Source organism: Sciurus vulgaris (assembly GCF_902686455.1).
Source record: "Sciurus vulgaris genome assembly, chromosome: 18".
In the NCBI taxonomy this organism is placed as follows: domain Eukaryota; kingdom Metazoa; phylum Chordata; class Mammalia; order Rodentia; family Sciuridae; genus Sciurus; species Sciurus vulgaris.
In genome coordinates, this window is record NC_136479.1 from 3624272 (window position 1) to 3645936 (window position 21665).

The 21665-nt window shown below is 47.7% G+C and overlaps 2 protein-coding genes and 1 long non-coding RNA gene across 5 annotated transcripts in view; 2 read left to right on the forward strand and 1 right to left on the reverse strand.

Annotated features, from left to right (window-relative positions):
• Positions 1-10154, forward strand: part of DNAJA3 (DnaJ heat shock protein family (Hsp40) member A3) — a 28195-nt gene extending 18041 nt beyond the window's left edge. The window contains exons 10-12 of one of the 3 annotated variants that reach the window (XM_079121352.1): positions 65-162; positions 8006-8119; positions 8731-8868. In XM_079121352.1, the coding sequence (XP_078977478.1) occupies positions 65-162; positions 8006-8106 (199 nt within the window). In that variant the 3' untranslated portion in view covers positions 8107-8119; positions 8731-8868. Of the gene's footprint in view, positions 1-64; positions 163-8005; positions 8120-8730 lie in introns of all 3 variants that reach the window. The other 2 variants (XM_079121354.1, XM_079121353.1) reach the window with 2 other exon arrangements.
• LOC306649910 overlaps positions 1-21665 on the forward strand; it is a 144390-nt gene that overhangs the window by 79181 nt on the left and 43544 nt on the right. The gene's annotated exons all lie outside the window — the stretch shown is intronic.
• On the reverse strand, positions 12752-20277 carry NMRAL1 (NmrA like redox sensor 1). The gene is made up of 5 exons (XM_079122004.1): positions 20089-20277; positions 17032-17270; positions 15573-15822; positions 14431-14621; positions 12752-13032 (listed from the first exon to the last, which is right to left on the reverse strand). The coding sequence occupies exons 1-5, from the start codon at positions 20126-20128 to the stop codon at positions 12853-12855; spliced, it is 900 nt and encodes a 299-aa protein (XP_078978130.1). The 5' UTR covers positions 20129-20277; the 3' UTR covers positions 12752-12852.

Below are 21665 nucleotides of genomic sequence, written 5' to 3' on the forward strand. Positions count from 1 at the left end.
ACATGCTGTGAGGCTTTTGGCTGCATGTGTGTCCCAAGAGATGCTCACTGTGTTTGGTTCACAGGAGGCTGACCAGCCGGCAGCAGAGCCTTATCTTGAGCTACGCGGAGGACGAGACAGATGTGGAGGGGACAGTGAATGGTGTCACCCACACAAGCACTGGTGAGGGTTCTGGAGGTGGAGACACGAGAGAGTCTCTGAGTCCCTTAGAGGGTGGATGACGTGGTGCAACATGTTGGGGTTTGCACTTGGGTCCTCATGAAGCCACTAACAAGCTCTGTTCGAAGACGGGAGCTGTGGGTGGGGACAGCTGGAGCAGGTCTGTGGCCCTTGGGAAGCTCCTCTCCCTTTTTCTCTATTTGTGTGCTGAGGATGGCACTGGAGCATTTCCTGCCCCAGGCAGCTCTGTGTGCCTCAGAGCTGGTGTTCTGAGTTCTAGGATTGGTTCTACCACTTGCCTTGTGACCTTGGGCACAGCACCTTTAAGGAGGAGATGAATCAGGCAGGTGGTGCACACCTATAATCCCAGCCACTAGGGAGGCTAAGGCAGGAGGATCACAAATTCCAGGCCAGCCTGGGCAACTTAGACCCTGTCTGAAAATAAAAAATAAAAAGGGTCAGAGATGTAGTTCAGTGGTATAGTGCTGTTAGGTTAAAACATCAGTACCAAAAACAAAGCAAAAACCAACAACAATTTTTTTTTAAGGGGTTGGGAATGCAGCTTAGTGGTAAAGTGCCCCTGGGTTTAAACCCCAGCGCCCAAAATGTAAAATAAAAAGGCAAATGGAACATATTTGTGCTTTTCTGGCCTAGAATGCTTCACCAGGATTCCAGAGTGTCTTGTAAACAACAGTAACCACAGCAGGAAAAACCGAAGTCCAGAGAGTTCAGTCTGTCTCTTAGAGCAGGGTAACTTTGAATTCATCAGGCAGGGAATAATTATGTCATATTGAGCTCAGAGGTCCTTCCATTGGCAGTATAGTTGAACATTAATGGTTTAATAGAGCATATTTGCCAGTCAGAGCTTTGACGGTGGCACCCACAGTTGCTGTCCCTCTTCCCATGGGGGTTCGGGACCTCAGTTGATAGGGACCCTGGTCAGGCCAGGACAGGCTCTGCCCACGAGGTCAGTGGCTCAGACTGTATGTTTCTTCCTTATTGCATCATTTTTTGTCTGGATCCTGGATGGAGTTCTCAGAACTCAAATGGTCTTAGAATGGCATGTGGTAATTCACAGCACGTGTTCAGAGCTGGGAGCAGGCTTTCCAGTGAAGTGGAGGGCTTGGGCTCGGAGTTCCTGGAGGCAGAGGCAGGAGTGGGAGTCCCACCAGCAGCAGTCTTTCATGGAATTTTGTTGAGTTCCTGTTGAGGCTGTGTACTAGAAGCTCTCCATAAAAAAGCCCCCACCAGGGGCTGGGGTTGTTGCTCAGTGGTAGGACTGGCCTACCATGTGTGAGGCACTGGTTTGATGCTCAGCACCACATAAAAATAAATAAATGAAGAATAAAGGTATTAAAAAAAAAAAAGAAAGAAAGAAAAAGCAGTCACCACAAATCCTGCCTGTAGCCTGATCAAATGGCACTTATTTTAAACATCGGGTGCTTATGACTTTTTTGCCTGTCCCCCCTTCCTTTCTTATACTGGGAATTGAACTCAGAGCCTTGAGTGTAGCACTGAAATACATCCCCAGCATTTTTTTTTTAAACAGGGTCTCACTAAATTGCCTCAGCCTCCCAAGTAGCGAGTATTATAAACATGTACTACTGTGCCTGGTTGGTTATATTTCCTGAACTAATAAAAGAAGGTGGGACTGGTTATTCTACATAACTCTGGTGTGCACTTCTGGCTTCTTCCTTAAACCAACATGTTCCTGTACTTGTGTGGTTTGTGACATTTGTTCTGCACCCAGTTGTCCCCCTTCCCTCTGCCAACCAGGGACCTGATAGTCAGCCAGGTGTTGCCTGAGTGGTGCTGGTGCTTCACCATGTTATAATGTTGGGTATTCGGTTAGGAGCGGTGACGCACGCTTGTAATCCCAGCTACTCAGGAGGCTGAAGCAGGAGGATTGAGAATTCAAGGCCAGTCTCAGCAACTTAGCAAGACCCTGTCTCAAAATAAAAAAACAAGGGCTGGGAATGTAGCTCAGAGGTAAAGCACCACTGGGTTCAATCTCTAGGACCAAAAAGAAAGAAAAAAAATGTTGGGAATTTAGGGACTCCCACTTGTTTTAAATCTCCCCTGATCGCTTGAGAGTTGATTATATGGTTTGTCAGTATCCTTGGAACCTTTGTTATTTTTGTGGTTCCTAACCCTGATGGCCAGTTCCCTCATTCCACCAGGACTTATTTGGAGCCTCCTCTGTGACAGCTCTTTCTGAGTGTTTTTTTTTTTTTTTTTTCCTATTTGTAGATGAATACAATACCTTTACTTATTTTTATGTGGTGCTGAGGATCAAACTTAGTGCCTCACCTGTGTGAGGCAAGTGCTCTACCACTGAGCTACAAACCCAGCCCTTAAGATTCTTTTTTTTTTTTTTTTTTTTTTTTTTTTGGGTGCTGGGGATCGAACCCAGGGCCTTGTGATTGCAAGGCAAGCACTCTACCGACTGAGCTATCTCCCCAGCCCCCCTTAAGATTCTTAATGACATTCATTTTGCTATTGTTTAACCTTAATATGTATATTGAGTACATCTCTGAAAAGTTGCTTATAAAGTGAAATGATATACCAAATTATATTTCTTTCTGCTGACTTCTGTTGTCATTTTCAGAGTTGCATTCCAATGGGAACTTTGGCTCCCAGCCATAATTTTGCAAAAGACATTTAAGAATTTAGAGTTGGGGCTGGGGTTGTGGCTCAGTAGTAGAGCACTTGCCTGGCACATGTGAGGCACTGGGTTTGATCCTCAGTACCACATAATAAATAAATGAATAAAGTTTAAAAAAATAATAATAAATAAAAAAGACAAGTTCGAAGCCAGCCTAGGGGACTTAGCGACCCTGTTTCAAAATAAAAAGAAGATGAAAAGGGACCGAGTAGATGTAGCCCAGTGGTAGAGCACCCCTGGGTTCAATCCCTGGTGCCAAAAAGAAAAAAAAAAAAAAAAGGAATCTTAGAGCTGTCTTTAAAGACTATGCTGGCTGGGGCTGGGGCTGTAGCCCAGTGGCAGAGGACTTACCTAGCATGTAAAACGTACGCTGGTTTTGATCCTTAGTACCACATAAAAAATAAGCAAAATAAAGCATGCTGTCCATCTACAACAACAAAATGACGTCTGCTGCCAGTGTGTGGGTAGGCCTCTCATTAAGTCGTGAAGAAAGTTACCTCTGTAGTCTGTTTATGAAAACATTATAGTGCATATTTCCCATTTCTGAGCAACTGCACTAACAGACTTTATTTAACTAGACTAAGTCTCTTTTATTTCAAGCATTTCAACAAAACTAAAATTGTACTATAAGCAGTTTGCATTCCCTTAGCAGTGGTTCACTGGATAGAGGTGCTGGAGGGCTACTGTGGAACCCAGTGCTCCTATGTGCTAGATAAACACTCTACCACTGAGCCACATCCCCAGTCTTCATGGCACTTTTTAATAGCCCTCTGGGGATATAGCCTAACATGTGACAGACCATGAATTCCCCACACACACATACACAACTTCTGTGTACTCCTGAGTTGGAGCATCACTAGAGAGCCTAGTGAGAGTTGTCACAGGAACAGATCAATCCCTGAGTGTCTTTAAATACTTGCTTTCATCACAGGAAAAGGGTATGTGGAAGGACATTATAAGTTTTTAGGCTTTAGGCCTAAATAAAACAACGTGAAGTTGTTTTGTTGTTTTTGTTTTGGTGCTGGGATTGGAACCAGGGTCTTGTGCATGCTAATGCCACCGAGCCATGCTTCCAGCCTAAAGGTTTCGATAGGGATAGTAATATCCCTTGGTCATTTCTGTGTCCTGATTCAGGTGCTGAAAACCTCAATAGCAGACCCTAGTCTCTATTTTAGCCTCTGAAGCAGGAAGACTATAGAGCGTTTGGGAATTCAGCACTGTGAGTGGGTATATCTGGCAAAAAAGACAACAGGCAATGGGGCAGTTTGCAGTTCCTATGTGATTTTTTTGAGTTAGAGATACAGTGTGGCTCATTGCTTTTTTTTTTTCAGTATCATTAATTCTTGTGGATACACACATTTAGTTGTAAGTTAAAAACATGTTCTGGAGCTCAATTCAAGGTGATTTTGGGACTTTTACATTCCATTTTTCTTCTCCACCTTGGCCAAAAGTGTTACCTGGATGTCCTGTTTCTGTAAGGTGAAAGTAAGAGGAAGATGAGGCAGCTGGGGTTGTGGCTCAGTGTAGAGCACTCGCCTAGCACATGTAGGCACTGGGTTTAATCCCCAGCACCACATAAAAAACAAAAAACAAAACTAAAACAAAATAAAGGTATTGTGTCCATCTACAACTAAAATTATTAAAAAAAGAGAGAGAGAGAGAGAGAGAGAGAGAGAGAGAGAGAGAGAGAGAGAGAGAGAGAGAGAGAGAGAAGACACAGAAAGTAGGAGGCAGTCCTAAGCTGAGTTAGGCTATTGCCTCTTTCCACTGTGGGTGGCCCCTTTCTCAGAAATCAGATCCTGGAGTCCTTTTAGCCTTAGTTCCTGCACACAAATGCCCATTTAGCATTAGATACAGACTGAGAAGCTGTACATAGAGAGATGAGGCCACTACCCTCATTGTACTGTGTAGCTGGGGAATGCAGAACAAGCATTGAAAAAACTTTGCCTGCAACCAATAAGTGTTAGACACCTCTCTCTCTCTCTCTCTCTCTGGTGTTCTCTATTTTTATTTTCTTCTTGTACCAGGGATTGAACCCCAAGGCACTTAACAACTAACCACATCCCTCACCTTTTAATTTTTATTTTGAACAGGGTCTCCCTAAGTTGCTTTAGGTCCTTGCTAAGTTGCTGAGGCTGGCTTTGAACTTATGATCCTCCTGCCTCAGCCTCCCAAGCTGCTAGAATTACAGGTGTGCACCCAGCTCAGTTCTTCTTCATATCCCTGGCACCTTACCCAGTGCTTGGCACAAGCCTGACTCACAGTAACACCGAATGGGTTTATCTGGATCCCTTTTCCTAACCATGGACTCGGAAGTATCTGAGGGAGAGAAGAGCATAGAATCCCTACTCCAGGAGGCGTGTATGGTTTGTTGGAAGAACTCTTGGACCTTCACTTGACCCCTAATGCATACCAGAAGCACTGTGCATCCCTTTTAGCGAGAATCAACTTCCAAGGGGGACAGTTCCTGTGGTTTTTTTTTTTTTTTTTTTTTTTTTTTTTTTTTTTTTTTTTTTTAAGTGCAGCATGTACCAGCCTTATTTACAGAAGCTTTGGAAGTAAAACTCTACATTTGTGTCCTCAGAGACCAGGATATCCTGCAGGGACTCCCTCCTCCTAACCCCAGCTAGTCCTCAGAAATCAGGCTGAGAGAGAGAGAGAGAAGAAGTGGTACATTATCTGTATGCTAAAGTTCTTAAAGCCTTTTGATCTCTCTACTAGTAAATCCTATTCCTGTAGGAGCTCATTCCCCTGAGCCCTATTTAAAGTAGAACTGGGGCTCGGGTGTAGGCCAGGCCAGTGCTACGTGTAATGCCCTGGGTTCACTCCCCAGCACTGCAAAAAATAAAATTAAATTAAAATAGAGCTAAGACTGCTGCTTCTTCAGGGGTAGAAGGTGAGAAGAATCTTTGAGTGCATGTCTTTGTTTTGTTTTGGTACTTGGAATTGAACCTGGAGCCTCATGAGTCCCAGGCAAGCACTCTACCACTGAGCTACATCCCCAGTCCTTTTTCTTCTCATTAAGTTGCCAAGGCTGGCCTTGAACTTGGAATCCTCCTGCTCAGCCTAAGTCACTGGGATTGTACATATGCACCACACCTGGCTTGTTTTTGTGTGTGTGTGTGTGCTCTTTGTGCCACTAGCCAGCTAACCAGGTGCTTGTTCTAGCTTTCCCAGACCTTGACCACTGTAGCTCAAGTACAGCTGTGACCATGGAGCACAAGCTTCTTCTTGTCCCACGGCAAACACGGGGGCTGCTGTGGGCATAGCACCTGAACACTGCAGTGTCTGGACATGGGGATGCTTGTGCTCATCCCTGATGCTGGGACTCTTGCCCTCTCTGCACAGCCATTTTCCAGGATTAACGAAAGCTGTCCCACAGGGTTGTGTTCTGGCATCTGAAATATAACTGTTTCCTTGGCTTAGGAAAACGGTTCTCTAAATGCTGTCCCTGTCACCCAACGGACAAGGAAAGAGGGGGACAGCAGTTGCTGAGTGTTTTCATGCCGCACTTTGACTAGTTAAGAGCTTGAGTTCTGATATCAGATGATTCATGTCCCAGCTCTGTTTAACTGTGAAGACTTAGATAAATCATTACCTCTCTGAATTCTGTAAACTGGAGATAATGGTGGTTAGGAGCTACTTCAGGGTTCTGTGTTTGAATGAGATCATGTGGGTAAAGCCTCTGTCATAGTACCTGGCACATAGGAGACCCTCCATCAGCAGCAGGTCATAGCCTGCCACACTCTTACCACAAGTTTTTGCTGTCCACTTACCAAGGACATTAACAAAATTTAAAACTCTTGCTTGCCCTTGTCTTGGGAGGCCTAGGAGTAAAACTTGTGGTTTGTGGATACATTGTGTAAGGAGAATCCATTTTGTAAGAAGGGGATAGGAAGAACTGAGGGAGGGCCCACCTGGCCTCTTGACCTCAAGAGTCCGCGGGTCCTGCCGTGTGCTGTGCAGAGCAAGTTCTCATCTATCCAGTTCTTAACTGTGGACATGGCCCCAGTGGTTTCGATGCTTGCCTACATCTCATTCAGTGTGTTGCTTAGGTCCCCATTCCTCTCTGAGGACACAGGAGCTCTGAGAACATGCCAGGTCAGAGAAGCGATCCTTGGCCCCACTGTTTTTGCTATACCCCAAGCACTGCACCCCTGCTTGTGACGTCACTCTGAGCTCTGGGCTTCTCATTCTGAGGCCTTGTCTGACTCAGACTAAGCTCTCGGGGGACTGTGGCCATTTTCACTCTGTCAGCACAATGAGAACATGCCCTGCAGTTCAGAACATTGCTGCAGGTCTATGGAAGTTTGCTATTAAGAGGCCTTATAGATCTGTAACTAACACATCTGTGCAGCACTTCCTTGGGAGTCTTGGCCTAAAGATACATCAGCCCAACTGCCTTTTCTCCAGTGCAGCTGGGGTTATAGGTGTTAGGTGTGGGGAGGTTGCTCGGAGGTAAGCACAGACTCCTCACTAGTGTTGTGATAGATGAGATGAAGTGCATACATCAGAGGTCTCTGTGGCAGTGGGTCCCTCACTGGGTATCCTGGGTGTGTTTTGGCATACATACACAGTATGGAATCTGGTCAGTAGGCTTAGAAGTAGGATCTTTTCTTGGTGTGTATTACTTGTCTTCTGACCAGTTGGATGGTGGTTAAGAGCCTAAGCTTCAGAGTCAGATAGCTTGGATTTGAACTCAGTTCTGCTTCCTGTTAGTTGGCTGTATCCTTGAGTAGACCACCTACCCTCTCTGTGTCCCTGTTGTTTTTTTGCCCATCTAAAGTTACATGTAAGGTTATCCTAAAGATTGGATCAGCCAATGTGTGTAAACTATGGCTTGACCTGGAAGGCATCTGGCACTTAGGTCTGTTTTTGTTACTTTTGTTCATATTAGAGACAGCTGGTCATTATCCATTTCTGTTCCTTGTTTCTCCACTTGGATCCATAACTTCAAGAGCAGTCAGGATACCTTAAGATTCTGAGTGGCCCATTTACTTCTGACCAGTTGAGACAGCCTTTGCCAGCTTGGGAGTGATCCCCACTCTTCTAGGGGTGGTGCTTGGAAACTTCTTGAATGTCAGGCCCCTGGGCAGCCAGGTGTGGGTAGGTGGGAACCTGGGATGTGATGCCTGGAGGTGTGTGCCCTTGACCCTGGTTCTTTCTGCTGTTTGTGCCCAGGTGGCAGGACCATGGATAGCTCCGAAGGAAGCAAGGCTAGGAGTGAGGCTGGGGAGGACGAGGGATTCCTTTCCAAACTTAAGAAAATGTTTACCTCCTGATATCCCAGCTGAGGTAGGAGAACCTGCGAGGTTTCTTCCCTTCATTTCCCTCTATGACTAATCACTGTTTTCTCTCACTTTAACCAACATCATATCCCACACACCCCATCTAAGGAGTTGAAAGAGGTACCAAGGAGGCATGGTATACCTAGCAGCCTCTCCGCCCATGGGAGCACAGTGTGGCAGTCAGCCAGCACGGGGCTGAACCAGGCTGCAGCAGCCAGCCCCTTGGGTTTGAACTCAGTTCAGACTCTACAGGAGAGCTTGTGTTTTGGGGGGCTGCCTCATGATGCTCCTACACCGATCTCAGGGACTATCTGTCCCACAGGTGCAGGACCATCTTGTCCACGGTCACAGGACAAATTGTGGTGGAGCCAGGCCTAGAACTCAGATTTCTTCCACTTCCCACCTGCTTCACAGCTGCCCATCCTGCCTGGGCAATATAGTATAGCACTGTGCATACCTGGGGGCTGCTGTGTCTCTGGACACAAGGACTTGGTGCTCATCCCTGGTGCTGGGGCCCTTGACCCTCTCTGCACAGCCCTTCTCCAGGGATTAATGAAAGCTCTCCCACAGGGATGTGTTCTGGCATCTGAAATGTGACTGTTTGTCTCCTTGGCTTAGGAAAACGGTCCACTGGAAACTAGGCCAGGAGCAGCAGCCTCTTCTCCTGGCCAAGGCACCCCAGAGATGGGAGCATTCCCAAGCAGCAGTCCTGAGACCTGGCCTACGGAGCCCTCCGACTGCCTGGCAACAACAAAACCATGTGACAACACCTCTGCACGGATAGGTCATGGTGGACAGCCCCTGGACAGTAAAATGTAGCATCCAGGGGCTGGTGGAAGTTTCCTGTCCATGGGTAGGTGACTCACCTCTTCTGGCTCAGGCAGGATGAGACAGTTGAACTCTACTTGCAGTACTAAAACTCCAATTTGGAATCAAATATGGTGGAAATCTTAGTTAAAGAATTAAAGGCCATGCTCACAGCTTAAATATGAAGCCTTAAGCTGTACCAAGTTGTGAAGTGATTAATTTCTCTCACAGCAAACCTTCCAGAGGTTCCAGAATGAGTCCTTCTTGAAGGTTGGCTTCACCAGGAACCGGGGGCTATATGTCCCACCAGCACCATCCTCCACCAACAGTCTCTGCTGAGGCATCCTTGGAGTTGATTTTCAATTCCCTAAGGTACCAAGCAGCTGGAAAGTGGGTGCTGGGGGCCTAGGTAGGCACACTGAAAGACCAGAGGATCCCTGGCAGTTTTATTTGTCATTCATCCCACTGTCTGGGCAGTAGGAGTGGAGGGGCTCTTGCCATTCTGAGCCACGGCCGCTGTGGCCCTGCTGGGCAGACCTGGCTCACTGAGGTAACTCAGAAAGCTGTGTTAGCCCAGGGCCTGGCCCTCCCCACTTACACACGTTCAGATTACTCAGTGCTGAGAACCATTGTCCTTTCCTGAGTGTTTGTTGAAGAGGAAAGCACAGGCTAAGCTGAGAAGGTCGCACTGTACAGCCAGAGCAAACACCTTGTCCCTGGACACTGCTCATCGCATGTGGTGGTTTCTGCATTTCAAGGACCGAGAGCTAGAGTTAGTGTAATGCAGGTTAATGAAGAACACTTCTCAGTAGTTTCCTTTTTGTTTTCCTTTATAATTTACAAAAGTAAGATACTTATTAGGGTCTGATTTAAGAATGTAAAATGATTCTGTATTAATGTAAATAAGATTATCTACTGCAAAAGATATTTAAAACCTAAATTGTGGTTGTGGTCTTTTGAGAGTTTGGACGACCTTCTGCAGGTGGCTCAGCAGGGGTGATGGGAGCCAGTTGGCCTCATCAGTGTGGTCACAGCCCCCAGAACATAAGGAAGCAAGGGCACTGACAGGGTTGATTCTAGAGTCTGCATTTTCTTTTAACATTTAACGTTTTTGCTCAGGCCGGGTGCTGTGGTACACACTTCTCACCCCAGCTACTCAGGTGGCCAAGGCAAGAGCATTTGAATTGCAAGGCTAGCCTTGGCAACAGAGCAACACCCTATCTCAAAGAAGGTCAGTTGTGGCACACATCTGTGATTCTACCACTCAGGAGGCCGAGGCAGGAGAATGACAAGATCAGGGCCAGCTCAGCAACTGAGCAAGACCCTGTCTTAAAATAAAAGGGCTTGGGATGTAGCTCAGTGGTGGAGTGCCTCTGGGTTCAATCCCCAACACTAGGAAAAAAAAAAAATGCTTATTATAATTTAACTATTCTGTGCATCCCCAGAGATCTGATGCCTGGCACAGCTGGAGGTCCTGACACATGGCTCACACCCACCTCAGTGGTCTAGGCTGAGCAGGAAGAGGTGTTAAAGGGTATTTCCTGGGCTGGGTAGAGATTGGGAAAGAGCTAATAGATAGGCAGGCTCAGAAGTTTGGTGCTGACATGGTGGCACATGCCAGTAATCCTAGTAGCTCAGTAGGCTGAACCAGTCTCAGCAACTTAGCTAGGACCTAAGCAATTCAGTGAGACTGTCTCTAAATAAAATACAAAAAAGGGCTAAGGATATGGTTCAGTTGTTAAGCACTCCTGGGTTTAATCCCAGTACCAAAAAAAAAAAAAAAAAAAAGTGACATTTGGTGAACTTGGATAATTGCCAATATTTAAATCAACTGTTTATTGCCTTCCTGCTGTGAACTGCAGTGGGCCAGACACTGCACTAGCCCTGGGGATGCAGAGGTGGGCTGAACAGTCTCAAGAAAGCATAGGTCTATTCCTGGAGAAGTCAGCTGGGCCTAATTCACATCTTGTCCTTGGAAAGCATAAGTCAGGAGACTTTGGAAGAGGAAGGTGGAATTTCTGGCTAGAGACACCATTGTTGCTGTGCTGAAGCCTCCTTCCCTCTGGGTGTTGAAAGGTGGCCCTGTAACAACTGCAAAATTAAGTGCTGCTTCCAGGATTGGGGTTGGTTTATTTCTACACAGCTCCTGAGGTTTGTTTCCAGATTTCTTTGCAGCCTCTGTATTGGGGCAGGGGTGCAAGAAAGTGTCTTTTAAAATACAAAAAAGAGCTAGGTACCTGCAGTCCCAGCTGCTTGGGAGGCTGAAGCAGAGAAGAATACCAAGCTCAAAGCCTGCTTCTGAAATTTAGCAAGACTCAGTCTCAAAAAATAAAAAGGGCTGGGGATGTGGCTCAGTGGTAAAACATCCCAAGTTCCATCCCTGGTACACACACAAAAAACAAAAGTTATCTCTAGGCCCCTGAACCTTTGGGGGGTTGAGAATAGGGAATGAGGTAGATGGTTAGTGTTTACTGAAATGTTGGGAGGGTGGGCCAAGGCAGGTGCAGTTGGAGTAGACAAGACTAATTGGTCCCAGCCCCAGCCACTTATGCCTCTGCTGATTCAGTCTCCAGCCTGAGCTGTCCTCCTCAGTCAGCCCTATGAGTTCTATACACTGGCCTTTGCATCCTTCCCTGTCATCAAAACCACTCAGTGAAAGTGCACAAGAATCCTCCAGCCACCTGTGCTAAGGCTGACTATCCTTTCTGTCTAGTAGCAGTGTGGACCATGCTGAAAACGGACCATGGCAGCTGGACAGATTGCAAAGGCATATTCAAGCACTCCTGCTTGGTAATAAAACTGTTAAGTCTATATTTATCTTCTAACTAGAAGTTCTGCTTATTTGGTATGACCCTCTCTAAGGGTCACAAGGGGGCCATTCACACACTTTACACAAGACTGGGGGATGTAGCTCAGTGGTAGAGCACTTACCCAGCATGCGGGAGACCCTGGGTTCCATCCCCAGTATTGCGGGGGCAGGGGGAAAGGAGTAGGAACTTTACATTTAAAAAGTCCACAGTCCTGGCCAGGCTAATGGCACACACCTATAATTCCAGCAACTCTGGAGGCTGAGGCAGAATCATCACAACTTCAAGACCAGCCTCTGCAACTTAGCCATGCCCTAAGCAATTGAGGGAGACCCTATCTCTAAAATAAAATGGCCTGGGATATAGTTTGGTGGTAAAGCACTCCTGGATTCAATCCCTAGCACCAAAAAAGGTTAACAGTTCCATGGGGTCAAGGGCATAGCCTGCAGCCATAAAGCCTAGAGAAAGTGAAGAGTGGAAGGGACAGTGGTTCCTTAGCTGCAGCACAGGGGAACCTGGGGAATCCACAGCTATTCCCGCTGACTGGGGCTTTTTTTTTTTCCAGGCACATCCTCAGACTTTAAAAAAATTTTTTTTTTTTTTTTTTAAGACCAGGGTCTCAATAAGGTACTATGGCCTCGCTAAACTGCTAAGGCTGGTTTTGAACTTGCAAACCACCCGCCTCAGCCTCCTGAGCCACCTGGATTATAGGCGTGCACTACCACAGTCCACCTCACACCTCTTGGACTAGACTCTTTTTTATTATGGTACTGGGGATTGAGCACAGGACCCCTGAACTACATCCCTAGCCCTTGCCTTAACTTTAACATCTTCATCTTCACAATTACCAAATGACCCCTTTAGCCAGACCCCAAGTGGTTACCTTTATTTCAGGGGTAGGGAGACTGGGCCTCAACCTTAGCCATTTGATGCATCCTGCTAGAAATTTCATGCTGTTGGTGTCCGAGCGTCTATTACCCAAACCCATGTCCCAGAAACAAAGCCCTCTTCTTTTGGAAGCCATCTGTGAAAACAATGGTTTTATTGAAAAAAATACTTTGTGCTCAAGAAATGATTGTGCCTCTGGGCCTCCCATCCCATGACTCGGGGCTGTGAGGTGGGCAGGTCACAGCTGGGTGAAGTCCCCTTTGTGCTGTTCCAGCCACTGATCCAGCGTCTGGGCCTTGGGGTTGAGCTGCAGGGTCAGTTCGATATTTCGTTCAGGTTTCAGAGCATAGAAACGGAACATGTTGGCCAGGTCACGGGCCCCAGGAAAGCCAAGCTTCTCGTAGTCCTCAGGAGTTGTCTGGAAGCAGAGGGAGGCTATTATATCTGCACTCCTTCAGCACACCAGGAAGGCGATGGGGACAGCCAGGTGGGCTAGGGTCTTCCCACCTATTCACCAAGAGCCGCTATTGGCCTTCAATACATGGTCACTTGAAAACATTCTACTACAAACATGAAGTTTGGAAACCATGGTTCCTCAAAGCTACCTGAGTAGTCAGTTTAAAGACTGTTCAAGATCACAGTATCTTGACTCTTGAAAACTTTCTGGCTCCTTCCAAATCAGAAGTCTACAACATCACTTTCATGCTCAAAAGCCAGAGCTACTCTCCTTTCCCTCCTGAATTGAACCTCACCTTCTCAGCTCTTCACAGCCCCACCCAGGCCTCTGTCTCTCTCTCTCTCTCTCTCCTTTTTTTTTTTTTTTTTTTTTTTAAATAATACATGGTGCTGGGTGCAGTAGCACACACCTGTAATCCCAGCAATGCAGGAAGCTAAGGCAGGAGAATCACAAGTTCAAGGCCAGCCCCAGCAACTTAGTGAGACCTTGTCTCAAAATAAAAAGGTCTGGGGCTATAGCTCAGGGATAGGATACCCCTGGGTTCAGTCCCAGTGTCTAATAAACAAATAACATGTGGCCACTTAGTGCACATTTTCTAGGCACTAGGCATTCTGCTAAGAAAGCCCTAACTCAATTATTTCATTTAGTCCTCACAACAGCCCAAGGTGGGTACTGTAACATATCCATTTGACAGATAAGGAAGCAGAAGGCTCAGGGCAGGTTCCAAGCTCATATGTTGGTAGCCTTGAGGCTGGAACCAGGATCTGAGTCTGGGAACCTGGCCCCCACCCTTCCCCACTGCTGTTTTGTGGGTGACTTGTCTTAGAAATTGTTTCTTTTGTAATGCAAACAACAAACATTAGAAAGAAGGCACCCAAGGGTCTGGACAGGAAGCCTGAGGGTCAGTGGGGAGAGTGGGAAACAGGAATGCCTCCTGCCCACCCAGCCAGGCCAAGAGGAGCAGGGGTCAGGCCTGTCTTTCTATCTTCCCCTCTTGCTCCCCTCCCAACACGTGACCTACAGAGAAGCCCAGTGGGCCCCATGTCTTCAGCCTGCCTTGCCTAGGTCTACTGTCTCTTCTTTATGGAAACTTCTATCCTTGGTCAAAACACATAAGCGAGAAATTTTATTCTGGTCACACTTAGTTCCCAGGAACAGCACATGTTAACCAGGACAATGGATTTAGATTTGCCTCACTCAGAGGGTGGGGAGCCCTACCTAACTACTACTTCCCTAGGACCCTAAAAGGCCCTTTTGAGAGTTAGAAGGACCCGCTGAGGCTGTAAATTGCCTGGCAGGAGCTGGGACCTCGCCTACCCCAGAAGGGACGAGCCCACCAAGAGCCCACCAGGAGCCCACCTTAGCATGGTGCACAGTCTTGCCCGTGTGCTTGGTGAGCAGGGCAGCATACTCCTCTGCGGTGTGCCGGCAGGTGCTGAGTCCAATGTTCTGCCCGACGTATGCTTCTGGCATCTTAAGCAGGCTGAGCACCACAGGACCCAGGTCACTCACAGCCATACCGTCCATGGGGATGTCACCCATGGGCAAGTCTGGGGGTAGGTAAAGAGACATGCCAGCATGGGCAGAGCCCTCTCTGGGAGACTGGACTGGTTTTCCCAGAGTTAGTCTACTGGGCACCTGCATATCAGCACTGGTCAGTGTCCAGGTGTGGTGCAGGAACCCGTGTGTCCTGTCTCACCCAGAAAAAGGGATGCCTTTTCAGATAACCCAGGGGCCCAAGGGGATAAAGTCCAACTCAGAATCCCAGGTAGAGTAAACTTCTCATGACAGTTCTGCAAATTCTAAAGGCTGATACAGCAGGCCGCTATGGGCACCAGACTCTGCTGTCCAGGTGAGCTGGGCTCCTTGGCAGTACCTGTGCCCTCACATGAGGGTAGTGGCATTCACACTCAGGGTAAAGAGGGGCTAGCAGAAACTGGCCTCCCACACTGGCCTCCAGTACGTCTTGCTACAATCTGCCGACCAACTGGTAGAACACAGATTGCCTGAGGTTCCTTCTGAGCCAGGATCCCTATTTACAGACTGGCCAACAGGCACAGAAAAGAGCAAGGATTCCCACTGAAATCTATGACAGAACCCTGTCATCCAAATCTTCCTTTTCAAGTCCCCCCCCATGCTGGGGATCAGGACCAGGGCCTTGCCTGGCTCTACCAGTAAGTGATCCTCTCAGCCCCTTTCCTGTCTTTGAAGAAGTAACAATAACAGTGCTGCTCTCTGTACTGTTGTCCAACGGAGAAATCACCCATCAGTACCACCTAGTTGGTTTCCTCACTGTCCCTATGGATGTCACTGTTATGCCCATTTCACAGAATGGGAAACCAAGGTCCCAAGAGGTTGTACAACTGGTCCTACCTCAGGCCTGATGTGAGGGAGCCAGGACTTAGACCCAGAACAACTGGACAACAAGCCTGCTTTCCATTACACCTGCTGCTTCACACAGTCAGAACTCTGTCTCACTGTGCTTGGGGAAGGACACTCACTTAGAAGATAGCTCTTCCCATCGGGGGCTTTCTGGGGCAGAAAGTAGGAGAGGAGGTTCTCAAAATAGCAGGGCAGCCGCACACTGGTCATGGGAACGCCGATGTCTCGGAAATATTCCTCCACCTCCCCTTTGCCGTCAAAGTGGCCTGCTGCCAGCCTCCCAGCTGTCAGTTTCCTGATGTTCTCCAGGCCACTGTAGACTACATAGCGGAGGCCCAGGTGCTTGGCCAGGTCAGCCAGTAGCTTTCCCTGGTGAACAGGAGAGATCACAAGGCTAAGAGAAAGGACACACGTCCCTGACCACAACCCTCTGTCCTAGCTCTAATCCCAGAGTTGCCATATCTCTGAGGCTAAGAGCTAGGCTCACCTATCCCAGAGGAATCCCAGAGGAAGCCCTGTTCCAGAACGATGCTTACCCACCGCACACGCCAATGAACACAGAACTGTAAGGCCTACACCGCCAGGCTCTGGAGTCACCTTCTCATATCATTCAGGCTGTTCTCAACAGCAGCCCACCAGGCACAGGGAATGAGTGTGGGCAGGGCTACCAGGAGGCCCACTCCCGCATCAAATCTCTGCTGCCACGGAGCTCACCCATTTCCTTGGAGAGCCCTGAGGTTGACCTCAGAGGTGCTGCAGCTCTGTGGCTAAGTGCACGGCGGCGGCGGTTCTAATTCGAGTCTGGCGACACACAGGCTGTACCCCCAGGACCAGGGGTGCAGGCATTCCAACCACTGGACAAACATGACACCCGCCGCGTGAGGTTGCAGGGGGATTAGATGGTGGCCTCCAAAGAGAAATGCCCACAGCTTTACCCCTGGAAACCAGTGAATGTGACCTTATTTAGAGAAAAGATCTTTGCAGTTGGCATCTTGAGATGAGATCATCCTTGATTAAGCAGGTGGTCCCTAAATCCAGTGACAAGCATCCTTATAGGAAGAAAAGATAGGAGGAGGAGGCCACGTAAAGATGGAGCCAGAGCCTGGAGTGCTGCACACATAAGCCCAGGACCGCATGGAGTCATCAGCAGCTGAAGAGGTAAGGAAGCATTCTCCCAGGCAGCCCTTGGAGGGAGTGTGACCTGGCTGACACCTTGATTTTGGACTTCTAGCTTCCAGAACCGTGAGATAGATTTCTGTTGTTTTAGACCACCTGGATTATAGTCCCTTATTACAGTGGCTCACACAGGTTTCTCAGGATTAGTGACTGAGACCTGCTCCAACCAGGAAATTTGTTTTTGTCTACTGTATGCTATGGCTGGACGGGGTTTATCCCCAAGGGCTCATGTGCTAGAAGGCTGGTTGGTCCCCATCAAAGTTGGAACAGTGGCATAAGAAGAGGGGAGAGTCCCGCAGCGCTCAGCCCCCCGGCATGTCAGAGCTGCCTCCCAGGACCAGCTAGCATGGAGCGCTCCCAAGAGGGGCTGCTCCTGGCCTGGCCCCCCTCACTTGCCCTCACCTGCTTGACCTCCTGCGCTTGGCTGCAGTTCTCCCAGTAGTTGGTCACAATGAAGGCGGCGTGAGCCCCGGTCAGGGCCAGCTCCATACTGGCCTCATCATCCTGATCTCCCTTCATTACTTCAGCACCTTGCAGCCTCAGCTCCCCTGCTGCCCTCTGCCCAGGGTCCCGGGTCACCACTCGAACCCTGAATGTCCCATCTTCCAGAAGCGTGCGGGCCACTGAGCCCCCCTGGGCACCTGTGAAGAGTTCACAAAGACCTCCAGTGTCACACCTGCCAGTCCTGCTGCTGTGGAGCCCATAAGGGAGTGTCACCGCAGCCAGAAACACCCAGGAAATCTCTTCACCCTGCGTGCTCAGTAAGACATTCAGAAGTCTCAGCTTTACAGAGGTGGAATCCGATAACAGTCACCTCCTTCAAGTGTCCAGGTCAATGGTGTTCAGTACATTCCCTGAATTATGCAGCCATCACCACCTAATTCGAGAACTTTTTTTTTTTTTTTTAACTCCAAAAAGAAGCCCATGCTGGGGCTGGGGTTGTAGCTCAGTGGTGGAGCACTTGCCCAGCCTGGGTTCCATCCTCGGCACCACATATAAATAAATAAAGGTATTGCGTCCATCTACAACTAAAAATATTTAGAAAGAAGAGGGGATGGGGTTGTGGCTCAGTGGCAGAGCACTTGCCTGGCGTGTGTAAGGCACTGGGTTCAATCCTCAGCACCATGTATAAATAAATTAAATAAAGGTATTGTGTCCATCTACAACTAAAAATATTTAAAAAGAAGCAAGCAGCCCATGCTCATTAGCAATCATTCCCCATTCCCCCGCCCCCAGCCTTGGACAGCTACTAATTTACTTGGTCTCTGTGGGTTTGCCTGTTCTAGACTTTTATCTAAATGGAATCATATGTTTGGCTTGTCACTTGGCATGTCTTTAAGATCCATCTACATTTTTAGCTAGCATCACACTTTTTATAAAATTTTTGAATCTGGGTGCAGCGGTCAGCATGCCTGTAGTCCCTGCTACTTGGGAGGCTGAGGCAGGAGGATTACTTGAGCCTGGGAAGTGGAGACCAGCCTAGGCCGCATAGTGAGAACCTGCTGCAAGGAAAAAAAATTTTTAAATATTGCGCTATGAATAAAAGGGGGAGGGTTGGAGGTATAGCTCAATGGTAAAGCATGTCTGGCATGCGTGAGGCCCTGAGTTTGATTCCCAGCACCAAAAAACCAACGCACAACAAAACAAATATCACAAAGTTAAAAAACTATAGCAGACTTTTTGCCCGCCTGTCTCATGCATGCTACCAGGAAGGGCCTATCTTATTATCTGCAGTGATAAGGCAGCATCCCCACTGGGCTGAACTTAACACCTTAGGATGTGAAGGAGCAGAAGGGTCTGACTCCCTCACAAATCAGTGTGATCCTGGAGGACTCACATGGTTGCACAAGTATGTGACCAGCAATAAAATCTTGAGAATCCAAAGTCCAAAGCACTTGCTGTTGATCTTCCTGAGGATCTCTACCATTAATTAAGAAAGCAGTTGTGTTCAAAAGAATCTTGAGAGAAACAGAAAGGATAAAGATGCTAAATTTCCTCTGATTCTGATAGCTGATTCACTAACTAGCTGGAAATTATAAGACCAAGTGCATCCTTCCCCTGAATTGGAAATATGACTCATCCACAGCCTCTTCCCTGCTGGCATGAATTTTTCTATGTACTAAGGCAATAAAATCATTGTTTATGTGAGAAAAAGAAGAAGAAAAGCAATAGCTGGTTCCTGGCCCATGCCTCTCTGATTCCAGTTACTCTGGAGGCTGAGGCAGGAGGATTACAAATTTGAGGCCAGCCTCAGGAATTTAGACACTGTCTCAAAATAAAAAAAAAAAATTTAAAGGGTGGGAGGAGGTTATAGCTCAGTGGTAGAGCACTTACCTAGCAAGCTCAAAGCCTGGAGTTTAATCCCCAGCACCAATACAGAAATAAAATAAATAAATACTGAAGTTAAAAAAAATTTAATTATGGGCCAGGTATGGTAGCACATGCTTGTAATCTCAGTGGCTTGGGAGGCTGACAGGAGGATCATGAGTTCAAAGCCAATCTCAACAAGGGTGAGATGCTAAGCAACTCAGTGAGACCCTGTTTCTAAATAAAACACACAAAAAGGCTGGGGATGTGGCTCAGGGGTAAAGGCACCCCTGGGTTCAATCCCTGGTACCTATAAATTAAAATAAAAATAAAAAGAATGGGGGTGCCCCTGGATTCAATTCTCGGTTAAAAAATAAATTAAATTAAAATAATCAAAAGTAAGAAAATAAAAAACGTCCTTCAGGTTGGGGGGGTTGCTCAGTGATCTGAGTTAGTTTACCATGCACCAGGTTCTGGCATCCATCCCAAGCACCGAAATATAAATATATATGAACTTTAAAAACAAACAAACAGATATGACAAAATACAATGCTACCATCTGAAAAAGTATACCTATTTGCATGAGTCCATTCCGGGAGGAGGCTCAAGAAACTTGGTTAATGGATGGAGAAGGGGGGAAGGGAAAATTTTGGTATCCAGAACTTTTTTTTTTTTTTTTTTTTTCCTCCAAGTACTGGGGACTGAACCCAGGGGCGCTTTGCCGCTGAACTACCTTTTTAATTTTATTTTGAAACGGATCTCACTCAGTTGACCACGCGATCCTCCTTGGCGGCCTTTCTGCCCCTGCCTCCTGAGTCACTGGGATCACAGGGATGTGCCAGCATGCCCTCCTGGTACAGAGTCATTAACACCATTATTATTATTTTGTTCTACGGCGCTGTCCCACGGAACTACACCCCCAGACCTTTTTATTTTGAGGCAGGGTCTTGCTAAAATGACCGAGCTGGCCTCCACCTTGCAGCCCTCCTGCCTCGGCCTCCCGCGTTGCCGGGATTACCGTGCTAATATTTTAAAATGTAACTCCAAGGCAATCCGCGCGGAATCCTCGCCCGCCCTCCTGCCCCAGCGCCGGCTCCCGCGCCGGCGCCGCGCTTAGGCCTTGGCGCCCTGTGCGCTCGGGACCCCGCTCACCTGTGGCTCCAAAAACCACCACCAATTTCTTGGCGGCCATGAGGCTCGAGCCGGAGGGCCGGGGATGGTGGTGGCGCCGCGTTGGGGTGGGCAGGGTCTCGGCTCCGACCGCTGCGCGGAGCAGCCCGAAGGCCGGCCAGGTTCGGGTACAGGCCCGCCCCCGAGCGCCCGGCGCTTTCCCGCGCGCCAACCCTGCCCGGCCCGCCCACCAGCAGCGGCCGGCGGGGCTGCCTCACCCGCGGGGCCGAGCGCAAGCCGAGGGGCTGCGCAGCCCCGCCGCTCCAGCGGGGCCGAGCAGGCTGCGCCCCGGAGCTTCCTACGGGCCCGCGCCGGGCGTGCGCACCGAACTGGCCCGGGCGCACGTGGCGGGAGGGCGCCGCGCTGGATTCCAGCCCGGTAAAGCAAGAAAAGAAAGAAAAAATATGTCTTGCGTGACCTTGTGCATGTTCAGATCCTGGCTGCCACCTAAAGATAATTTAAATCTCTGTTTAAGACTCAGGACCCTGAGGCTCTGATGTGCCTTGTCTGCGCGATTCCCCAGATTCACTTTTTTTTTTAAATTTCATCTTAATGTCAGTTACTTTAAGGATTTAGTACCTGGATTGTCAAATACCTAAGTTCCCCCCACCTCAAACATTTCCAGAACAGCAATATATCTTAACAGTATTTGAATGTGATTTAAAAATTGTCATAGAAACGTTTAAAACCATTGTCTCATGTCTCTTTCACTTTTGAAGATGTCACCACTTGCACAGATTGAATTTTTAACAGAAAAGTGAGATTTCTTTGTGTTCTACTAAAAACCAGAAATCCCCCATGCCCTCCTGCATCTGTGAAGTTATTGCTGAGTGGCTGAGAGCATTCATTTTCCCGTTCATTCATTCACCTCAAAGAGTGGGCTGAACCTCCAGATCCCGCAGGTCTGTCCCTCACCATTGATTCCTAGTACCAGAAATAATCTGTGGGACAAGGTAGATGCTCAAACATTTGCTGAGTGACTTCTAAACGCCTACTGTTCACTGTAGCCTACTGGACATAGCAGTTACAGTGGAAATAAAAGAAATTAAAATTGAGGCTTTTTTCCTTGTGATGATAATTTTGGGGGGAGTATGTTACTGGGGATCAAACGTGGGGGTGCTCTACCACTGAGCTATGTTCCCAGCTATTTTAATTTTTAATTTTTTTTATTTTGCTACTGGGAATTGAACTATTTTTTTATTTTGAGACAGGGTCTCACTTAAGTTGCTTAGGGCCTTGCTAAATTGCTGAGGCTGGCCTTGAACTTGTGATTCTTCTGCTTCAGCCCCCAAATTGCTGGGATTACAAGCCTATGCTTCAGCCCCCCAAGTTACTGGGATTACAAGCCTATGCTAGCAGGTACCAATTTTTTAAAATGATTTATTAATTGATATGACTGATTGATTGCATCAAGGATTTAACCCAGGGGTGGTTAACCACTTAGCTACATCCTCAGCCCTTTATATTTTTGAAATATGATCTCACTAAGTTGCCTAGGGTCTGCTAAGTTGCTGAGACTCGCTTTGAATTTATGATCTTCCCACCTCAGCCTCAAGAGA